Source organism: Choristoneura fumiferana, chromosome Z (genome assembly GCF_025370935.1).
Source record: "Choristoneura fumiferana chromosome Z, NRCan_CFum_1, whole genome shotgun sequence".
Classification (NCBI taxonomy): domain Eukaryota; kingdom Metazoa; phylum Arthropoda; class Insecta; order Lepidoptera; family Tortricidae; genus Choristoneura; species Choristoneura fumiferana.
Window position 1 is genome coordinate 19,846,592 of NC_133472.1, and position 10,781 is coordinate 19,857,372.

At 41.3% G+C, this 10,781-nt stretch overlaps 1 protein-coding gene across 4 annotated transcripts; it reads right to left on the bottom strand.

Annotated features, from left to right (window-relative positions):
- Nucleotides 1-1,002: 1,002 nt before the first annotated feature.
- Nucleotides 1,003-8,355, bottom strand: LOC141430969 (uncharacterized). Of its 4 annotated transcripts, XM_074091887.1 has the most exons (10): nucleotides 8,172-8,355; nucleotides 7,546-7,725; nucleotides 6,896-7,042; nucleotides 6,377-6,451; nucleotides 5,988-6,075; nucleotides 3,912-4,110; nucleotides 3,310-3,486; nucleotides 2,635-2,782; nucleotides 1,941-2,015; nucleotides 1,003-1,640 (listed from the first exon to the last, which is right to left on the bottom strand). In XM_074091887.1, exons 1-6 carry the CDS (start codon nucleotides 8,227-8,229, stop codon nucleotides 4,062-4,064), a joined length of 597 nt encoding a protein of 198 aa, XP_073947988.1. In that variant the 5' UTR covers nucleotides 8,230-8,355; the 3' UTR covers nucleotides 1,003-1,640; nucleotides 1,941-2,015; nucleotides 2,635-2,782; nucleotides 3,310-3,486; nucleotides 3,912-4,061. The 4 variants fall into 4 exon arrangements, with proteins under 4 accessions (XP_073947988.1, XP_073948004.1, XP_073947981.1 ...); XM_074091903.1 differs by lacking the exon at nucleotides 5,988-6,075; XM_074091895.1 differs by lacking the exons at nucleotides 1,003-1,640; nucleotides 1,941-2,015; nucleotides 2,635-2,782 and having other exon boundaries at nucleotides 3,306-3,486.
- Nucleotides 8,356-10,781: the final 2,426 nt, after the last annotated feature.

A 10,781-nucleotide genomic window follows, 5' to 3' on the forward strand; every position in this document is an offset into this window, starting at 1 on the left:
TCTTCTTCAGCCCATAGCCACCCAATGCTGAGTGAAGGCATCCTGCATTGCTCGCCACTCATCTCGGTCCAGCGCTCTCCTCATCCAGCACCTTCCCGCCACTTTGACCAGGTCGTCGGTCCACCTCATCTCCTGTCTACCAACGTTTCTCCGCCCGGTTCTGGGTCTCCACTCCATCACGGCCTTCCCCCATCTTCCATCACTCCTGCGGCATATGTGTCCAGCCCACTTCCACTTCCTTTGGGTGATTACCCTGGCTATATCGGTGAGCCTTGTTCGTCTCCGAATCTCCGTATTTCGGAACCTGTCACGGAGAGATATGCCCAACATCGCCCGCTCCATCGCGCTTTGCGTGACTTGCAGCTTGTGTATGACCTTCTGCGTGAGCGTCCAAGTTTCGGCTCCATATACCAGCACCGGGAGGACACACTGTTCGAAGCATCTGCGCTTCAGATTAAGAGGTATGTCCCCTCTGAGCACGTCGGACAATTTACCGAATGCCGCCCAGCCTAAGCGAATTCGACGCTGAATTTCCAGGTCCTGTCCGCTCTTTTCTAGGCTCATGGTTTGACCGAGATAGACATACTCATCCACCCTCTCCAGTACCTGTCCATGAACTGTAAGTTTTATTTCATATAAACTGATCTCGGGAAGATCCGTGGTAAGGTGCTTCCTTAATGGAGCACGAGGGTCCTTGCGGTCGGTGGTCTTTTCCGGATTCTTGCAACTGTATAACTCTGCATAATAGTCTTCAACTAGTTCCAAAATTTTCGTTCGATCAGTTGTTATGGAACCTTCTTCCGACGTCAGCCTATGAATCTGCTGGCCGCCTCTTTTTAGCTGTTTCCTGAATACTTTTGGCCCCCTATGCTTCTCTATAGTCTCTAAGATAAGCTTGTGTTTTTTCTGCCTAAGATGCTTTCGAAGGAGGTGTCTTATTTTCTTGTTGACCACCGAGATGCCAGTCTGGCTTGAGGTAGCCAGGATTTTCTGGCGCTCCTCCAGCAGTGCGGCCAGCTCTTTTGACTTTGGCTCCTGTGCTAATTTGGATTTACGCTTATCTCGTCTAGCGTTTCGTTAATAGAGCAGACTAGTTGGTCGTTTATGGCGTCTATGTCCCAAGCATCCTAGGCTGTTAGTTTCTCTGAGAGTTTTCTCTGGTAGTATTCCCTCTGCACTTCTATATACTTTCTGTCTTCAGATGGTCTATTACTTTCAACTAGGCGTCGTAGTTCGAGTTTGAGGTTGAGGGCCAATCGGGCTCTCACTATGCGATGGTCCCACCATGTTGATAACGTCTACGTCTTCGAAGATATATCTTTTGGAGCTAAGAATATAATCAATTTGATTCTTAGTTTTCCCGTCTGGGCTTCTCCAGGTCCACATTTTTTGAGGTTTCTTTACTAAAAGAATTAGTATATTAGTAATTAGAATATTCTTCAGTGTTTCACTCTGTCTTACTTCTTGTTCAAGCTCTTCAAGATCCTGTAATTGTTTTAGTGGCAATCGATCACATAATTGGTCCGACTTATTTTTCTCATTTAGATTACACAACCCCAATATTTTCTCAATTGTGTCGACTTTGCGCATGGTGTAGGTGATTAAAGTTTTTAACTCTATTAGCGATTCAGCAATATAATCTGTAAAAAAAAAATAGTGAGTTTTCAAAGAAGCAAGCAAGCATGTAAGCAAGTTATAAGTAAAATGTATTTATTTACTAACATATAACTTAATAATTGTACATACTATCCTTAAATTATTAATAAACGCAACCATCTATAAATTATTATTTAGGCAACGCATCGGCAGCCTAATAATGCTGTAGGTGTCCATGGGCGGCAGTGATCACTTACCATCAGGTGACCCGCGTGCCCGCTTGCCAGCTATTTGATAAAAAAATAACTATCATGAAAAACTAAGATTTTTTTTATCATACTTACCAAATTCCTTTCTTTTAGAAGTTTCACTGCCTGTGACAGATTTCGTATCAGACGAATCTTGTGATGGATTGGAATCTAAAAATAAAATGCTATTTTTATAGGGCTCCTATATGCTTCACCATAAAAAAAACCGGCAAAGTACGAGTCGGACGCACTAACCGAGGGTTCCGTAAAAATTTGTGGGTATCTATGAATATCCAGTGTTAGCGCAGAGCCCTGCTTCTAATCAAAATAAACGCAGTATGGGAGCATTCTTTTTGGTTGTGGTATTGATTGCTATTGATTGATATCTTTTGATTGCGTTGACTTAGAAGTTTGATTTTTTTACAGCTCCAAGGGGTTGCAGACCCGATTATTTTATATTGTGAAATAAAAGGGGCACAGATCTTCCGAAGAGTAATTTTATTTAGAACTTCTAACTCCACTTTCTCAACAAACAGAGGATCAAATCAATATGAGTGACATGAATATTTCTTCTTAATATCATAAGCTACGTAGAGAGTATTCATTACCTCAAAGAGGTTCCAACATATATTAAATTTGGCTTCATACTCCACGCGTTGCTGAGAAAAAGGGGTCTTGAGGGACGGACAGACAGACAGACGGACAACAAAGTGATCCTATAAGCATAAAAAAGGGTTCCCTTTTGCAGACTGAACTGAGGAACTGAACCCTAAAAACATACGATTCTTACCTGTACTTATGTTATTTTCACTAGGTAACTTTTCTTTATGAATGACGCTATCATTTGTGTTTTTCCCAGATTGTATATCATTTTCCATTTCTAATTTCACTGACTTCATCTTCATTGATGTCATTTATTGTGTGGCCTTTTGTTTTATCTAAATAAAAAAAACGAATCGTTAGTGCTGTTAGTGTAACGCAATAATTTCCGTGGCCTTAGTGTAAGTTTTCATTTAAAAATACGTTCGATCGCGTTCGCGTTAAAATCTCAATTTGTACGGAGACACGAACATCGCAAACTTGCCGCTAGAGGCGCTGTTCGTGTTTCCATACAATTGAGATTTTAACGCGAATGCGACCTAGACTTAATTTGTAACCGAAAACTTACACTACGGGTACAGTTATGTTCCATGCACGCGGACGCGGCTATGCTGGTTGCGCTGCCAAATCAGTTGCGCGACCAAGTGTCCAGGTGAGATACCCTTCATAGAGCTGCATACATTTTGTTGGTGGCGGCGACTGGTTGCGCCGCCATGGTGTCCCGGTAAAATATATATAGCCCTTAATCTGTCATCTCCCAGGATAACAGGATCAAAGGAATTTGGGCACAAATTTGTGCCTCTGGGAGAGGACAGGTTAATATCAACCACTTTGTTACAAAATTATTAAAAATAGAATTAATTACCCGTATGTATTTCGTTTAATTCCTCAATTGGTTTCATAGAGAGCGGTGGAGGTGGAGATAATGAATCATCTCGATACTTTTTGTTTTTGGTTATCTTCCTGTTGTCGGTTTCCGCTTCTGACGATGATGACGCCGCCTGCCTACATTTCTCTACAGCCATTACTTCCTTCAGGTTGGCTAACAACCAAAAATAGTACATTACTGCAGAGGCCGGGAAGTGGTATAGGGATACGTATAGGATTGCCAGGTCCTCAAACGTAATAGCCGGACAGACCAGCCAGTTAGGCCGGACTTTTGGGCAAAAAATCCCGGCGAAATTTTTTCATTTCGTTACAAAGGTAGCCTATGTCCTTCCCAGTATGTTCCTTCCTTAAATCGGTTCAACAGGTTAAGCGTGAAGAGTAACAGGCAGGAAAACCAACAAACAGACAGAGTTAGTGCCTTAGTATATACATAAACATTTTTTTATGTTAAGAACACAACATTAATGGCACCAGTTAATTTGCACATGCATGCACAATTAATATCAATACAAAAACACAGTATAACAAATTTCCCTACAGTAATCCGACGGATGTAAATTAATGTAGTCTCACACTTACCATAATGTCCAATTATGCGAATGTCCTTTAAAGTTATCCAATCAGCTTCTGGTGTCATATTTATATTTATGGCTTTCCTCTCAATTTTCTTTTTATTTGGCCAAAGACATGTCTTTTTGTCTTCATTTAACCAGTTCCTTAAAGAAGCGCTTATATATTCAACATTTTCAAATGAGAATATAATGACAGAATACGGCTTCTGAAAACAACATAAAAAATAAAAATACATACAATATACTTATACTAATATTATATTATAAATGCGAAAGTGTGTTTGTCAGTCTTTCACGCCGTAACGGAGCGACGGATAGGCGTGATTTTTGGCATAGAGATAGTTTATGGGCCCGAGAGTGACATAGGCTATTTTTTATCCTGGAAAAATTTACAGTTCCCGAGGGAACAGCGCGCGATAACCGAATACCGCGGGCAAAAGCTAGTCCTCACCTCACTATATGTTTCATAAGCATTAAGCACACACTATTTTTAATATTAAAATTTAATAAACGAATCAGTTTCGTAAAATAACTAGTGCATATACACACCTGAATATAATTGGTTGATTAAAAATAAAAACTTATAACAATACAAGAGTGAGACGTGATTTTCTTACAAAACTATAGCATAATTTTGAACTTCAGACACCTTGTTAGTATTGATACGAAACATTGGAACATGCATGCAGCTTTATTGCAGCTGCCGCAGTATGTCGTGACCCGCTTTCTGCAGACCACACATACTCGCCGTTTTCGGCCCTTGAGCTTCGGGTCAAAGTCATATTCCTTCAGGTAATGCTCCCTGACGGTATAGACAGCTCGCGGGCCCTCCAATAAAGCTGCAGGAGGGAAAGTGCGGGTGAAATGGCGTTCAAAAATAGACAAAACGTGGGACTTTCGGAAGGAGCGGTGAGTGATGGAAGGATTGCTATGTTTACATATTATATAAGAATTTTAAATGGAGACATTCAGGAGGCGGCGGAATAACTTTTTTTACCACACCTGTCCGTTTAAAAATATAATGTGGCCAGCATCTGATCTTTCTTATCCACGCCACCCATCATAAGATTGTAGTCATGGATAAGAACTGGTTTAGTTACCCCCTTGACTTGGGTGGTGGCGTTCCCATGGTACGTCGAGATCATCGCCACACGGTTCTGATCTCTCCATACAAGTCAAATCTGTCAGCTCTTTTGGTACAAACCGACGATTGGTACGTAATGTGCCAACGCAGTCGAACTCAAGCGATTTTAATCCTCGGGCAGAGCCGGTGAATTATAAAAATTATTCATCCCCATATCGTATGACCCTTGTTCTCGAGCCCTTGTAAGAGCGTCAAGACAATGTTCGGTATAAATGTTTGTAGCGGATCCGTGTTTGAAGCCGCCGTTGTTGTACGCTTGTGAGCGTGAACCACAAACCGCCATAAGGAGCCAGTTTGCGGTTCACAGATCTCATAGGTTTTGATGCCTACTACTGCAGCTTTATTCGGAATGAATTGGTTGATTTCCAATAAACCTTTCCACTGCAGCAGAGACTCATCAAGCGCGATGTTTTGCTGTAAGTTATACAAAGATTGGAACGCGTTATTCAAATGGTCTACTACTGGCTGGATCTTGTATAATTTCGCCTCGGAATGGCTCAGGTTCAGCGTGTACATATCCCTATTGTCCCGGAAGTGTAAACTGAAACTTCTTAGAGACATGTACACGCGAAACCTGGGCGTAAGAAATATGGTCTCATCGGCATTCCAGTAGTCGGACACTCGACCCTTAGTCACAACTCCCATCGCTACATTTATGGCCATGTAGACGTACAGCTCATCAGATGACGTGTCTTGCCAGTCGCATATGCGACTTTGTCGATGGAGGTTGTTGCTAAGCATCAACTGGGCCGCCAACTGTTGAGCATATTTGTTCGTTTCCGTAGCTATGTGCTCCATAAATTGCCAATCCCACATATGAACAAATGTTTCATATGGGTCGGCATTTGGAACAACATTGATGTCGGAAAACAATTCCCTCCTTAACGCACTTGGGATAGAAGGAGTCGGGAATGATCTCCACTTAATACACACACTTACACAACCCCAATCTTCTCAATTGTGTCGACCTTGCGCATGGTGTAGGTGATTAAAGTTTTTAACTCTATTAGCGATTTAGCAATATAATCTGTAAAAAAAAAAAGTGACTTTTCAAAGAAGCAAGCAAGCATGTAAAGCAAGTTATAAGTAAAATGTATTTATTTACTAACATATAACTTAATAATTGTACATACTATCCTTAAATTATTAATAAACGCAACCATCTATAAATTATTATTTAGGCAACGCATCGGCAGCCTAATAATGCTGTAGGTGTCCATGGGCGGCAGTGATCACTTACCATCAGGTGACCCGCGTACCCGCTTGCCAGCTATTTGATAAAAAAATAACTATCATGAAAAACTAAGTTTTTTTTTTATCATACTTACCAAATTCCTTTCTTTTAGAAGTTTCACTGCCTGTGACAGATTTCGTATCAGACGAATCTTGTGATGGATTGGAATCTAAAAATAAAATGCTATCTTTATAGGGTTCCTATATACTTCACCATAAAAAAAACCGGCAAAGGACGAGTCGGACGCACTAACCGAGGGTTCCGTAAAAATTTTTGGGTATCTATGAATATCCAGTGTTAGCGCAGAGCCCTGCTTCTAATCAAAATAAACGCAGTGTGGGAGCATTCTTTTTGGTTGTGCTATTGATTGCTATTGATTGATATCTTTTGATTGCGTTGACTTAGAAGTTTGATTTTTTTACAGCTCCAAGGGGTTGCAGACCCGATTATTTTATATTAAATTTGGCTTGATACTCCACGCGTTGCTGAGAAAAAGGGGTCTTGAGGGACGGACAGACAGACAGACGGACAACAAAGTGATATAAGCATAAAAAAGGGTTCCCTTTTGCAGACTGAACTGAGGTACGGAACCCTTAAAACATACGATTCTTACCTGTACTTATGTTATTTTCACTAGGTAACTTTTCCTTATGAATGACGCTATCATTTGTGTTTTTCCCAGATAGTATATCATTTTCCATTTCTATTTCACTGACTTCATCTTCATTGATGTCATTTATTGTGGGGTCTTTTGTTTTATCTAAATAAAAAAAACGAATCGTTAGTGCTGTTAGTGTAACGCAATAATTTCCGTGGCCTTAGTGTAAGTTTTCGTTTAAAAAATACGTTCGATCGCGTTTGCGTTAAAATCTCAATTTGTACGGAAACACGAGCATCGCAAACTTCCATACAATTGAGATTTTAACGCGAATGCGACCTAGACTTATTTTGTAACCGAAAACTTACACTACGGGTACAGTTATGTTCCATGCACGCGGACGCGTCTATGCTGGTTGCGCTGCCAAATCAGTTGCGCGACCAAGTGTCCAGGTGAGATACCCTTCATAGAGCTGCATACATTTTGTTGGTGGCGGCGACTGGTTGCGCCGCCATGGTGTCCCGGTAAAATATATATAGCCCTTAATCTGTCATCTCTCAGGATAACAGGATCAAAGGAATTTGGGCACAAATTTGTGCCTCTGGGAGAGGACAGGTTAATATCAACCACTTTATTACAAAATTATCAAAAATAGAATTAATTACCCGTATGTATTTCGTTTAATTCCTTTTCAATTGGTTTCATAGAGAGCGGTGGAGGTGGAGATAATGAATCATCTCGATACTTTTTGTTTTTGGTTATCTTCCTGTTGTCGGTTTCCGCTTCTGACGATGATGACGCCGCCTGCCTACATTTCTCTACAGCCATTGCTTCCTTCAGGTTGGCTAACAACCAAAAATATTACATTACTTCAGAGGCCGGGAAGTGGTATAGGGATACGTATAGGATTGCCAGGTCCTCAAACGTAATAGCCGGACAGACCAGCGAGTTTGGCCGGACTTTTGGGCAAAAAATCCCGGCGCCCGGGGCCGAATAATCAAAATTTTTTTTTATTTCGTTACAAAGGTAGCCTATGTCCTTCCCAGTATGTTCCTTCCTTAAATCGGTTCAACAGGTTAAGCGTTTAAGAGTAACAGGCAGGAAAACCAACAAACAGACAGAGTTAGTGCCTTAGTATATACATAAACATTTTTTTATGTTAAGAACACAACATTAATGGCACCAGTTAATTTGCACATGCATGCACAATTAAGACCAATACAAAAACACAGTATAACAAATTTCCCTACAGTAATCCGACGGATGTAAATTAATGTAGTCTCACACTTACCATAATGTCCAATTATGCGAATGTCCTTTAAAGTTATCCAATCAGCTTCTGGTGTCATATTTATGGCTTTCCTCTCAATTTTCTTTTTATTTGGCCAAAGACATGTCTTTTTGTCTTCATTTAACCAGTTCCTTAAAGAGGCGCTTATATATTCAACATTTTCAAATGAGAATATAATGACAGAATACGGCTTCTGAAAACAACATAAAAAATAAAAATACATACAATATACTTATACTAATATTATATTATAAATGCGAAAGTGTGTTTGTCCGTCTTTCACGCCGTAACGGAGCGACGGATCGGCGTGATTTTTGGCATAGAGATAGTTTATGGGCCCGAGAGTGACATAGGCTACTTTTTATCCTGGAAAAATGTACAGTTCCCGAGGGAACAGCGCGCGATAACCGAATACCACGCGGGCGGAGCCGCGGGCAAAAGCTAGTCCTCACCTCACTATATGTTTCATAAGCATTAAGCACACACTATTTTTAATATTAATATTTAATGAACGAATCAGTTTCGTAAAATAACTAGTGCATATACACACCTGAATATAATTGGTTGATTAAAAATAAAAACTTATAACAATACAAGAGTGAGACGTGATTTTCTTACAAAACTAGCGAAATAGCATAATTTTGAACTTCAGACACTTTGTTAGTATATCGTCACTTTTTTAATTTCTTTCTTCTTCTTGCAGTGCCTCTCCACTACTGGAGGTTGGCTGTCAGCTCCGCATATCTCTCCTTATTTCTCGCCAGAGAAAACAGTTCTTCCACACTGGCGATACCGGTCCACTCTCTGATGTTTCGGAGCCACGATTTCTTTCTTCTTCCGACGCGTCTTTTCCCCTCAATTTTTCCCATCATTATCGTCTGAAGTAAATGATAGCGCTCATGCCTTAATACATGTCCTAGATAGGCTACCTTTCTTCTCTTGATGATCAACATGAGTTCTCGGGATTTTTTGACTCGCCGGAGTACCTCTTCATTCGTGACTCTATGGACCCAGCTTATGCGTAACATACGACGGTAAAACCACATTTCCAGTGCCTCCAGTTTTCGGCGTATGTGCTCCTTAATGGTCCACGCCTCTGATCCATAAAAAACTATTGGCCAGATGTAGCATTGAAGCATTCGTACTCTAAGGTTGATGTTGAGTTGCTTGTTACAGAGTACCTTTTTTATTTTGTTGAAAGGCGCACGGGCTATTTCCATCCGGGCCATGACCTCATTGTCGGACTCCCATGCTTCATTGACCCATGCTCCCAGATATTTGTACTGCTGGACTCTTTCAAGAGGTGTTCCTGCAACGGTTATATTGGGACTAAGAGTTTGGTTCCGCGATATCACCATGAATTTAGTTTTGGATATGTTCATGGAAAGACCCGCATTCAAACTTCTTTCATTAACGGCATCCAGTATACTTTGCAGATCCTCTGGCTTGGAAGCAATAAGAGCTGTGTCATCGGCATATCTAAGATTATTTATAACTTGCCCGTTGATAACCCCTCCAGAGCCTCTGAGATAATAGCCTCTGAGTATACATTAAACAAAAGTGGCGACAATATGCACCCTGTATAATTGCTCTTGTTTTCACAAGGGGATTGCAATTTACACGAGGTGGCAAATATACTGCAATCATTTCATCGGCCAAGCGTCGTCGAAATGCCCGATTTGTGATGTTGTGTTTCGGCTTTTAAATATGACGAACGCATTATGGATCGATACATTTAAAAGCCGACGGAAAACTTTTTTGTATCACGCCATATTTTTTGACCTTTCAATGGGGTGCGCAGATAGCAATTGATCTTTCCTGTCCACGCCGCCCATTGAAATGTTGTAACCTAAAACAGCTTGGGGCTTGTACTTATAGCGGCCGTATTTCTCCTTTCCACCCACCTCACCTTCGTGGAAAGTCGAAATCATGGCCACTATATTTGTGTTACGCCACACAACGATGCTCACGTCCCTCGAAAAGGTCTGGACAAGTTCTCCGACCCGCATCTCCGTCTTTGCGAGAGACTTAATTGCCTCGGGCACAAATTCGCGGTTTACCCGCAGTGTCCCGAAACAATCTGTCTTTTGGGATTTGAGGTACCGCGCTAACAATGGCGAATTATAAAAATTGACCAGTATTAACGTGTACCCCAACCCCAGCAATGGCTTTGCAAGGCTTTGGACAATCTGTGCAGTGGCGTTCGTGGGAGGTGGAGGCATCGAAGACGCAGAAGTTGCCACAGGTTCGTCAGTCAAGTCACTGTCGGGCTGTTCATTTTCGTCCTGTCTGTCTTTGCCGTCAGTAGTCTTCGCGTTCTTTCTCCTCCACAGCTCCACAAATAGCCCGTCGGACTCGCACAACTCGTAGCTTTTTACGCCAACTTTGGCAGCTTTTGTGGCGATTTTTTGTGCAAAGGAGAGCCGACCGTGCCATTTGAGGAGTGATTCGTCTATGGCTATGTTTTGCTTCGGAATATACAGCTTGCCGAACTTCTCATTTAAGTGGTCAAGTACAGGCTGTATCTTCCGAAGCTTTTTTTGGGCACATGTGAGTCCCCTCAGGTCAGTCATATTGTCAGAAAAATGTATCATTCGTTTCAGTAGAGTA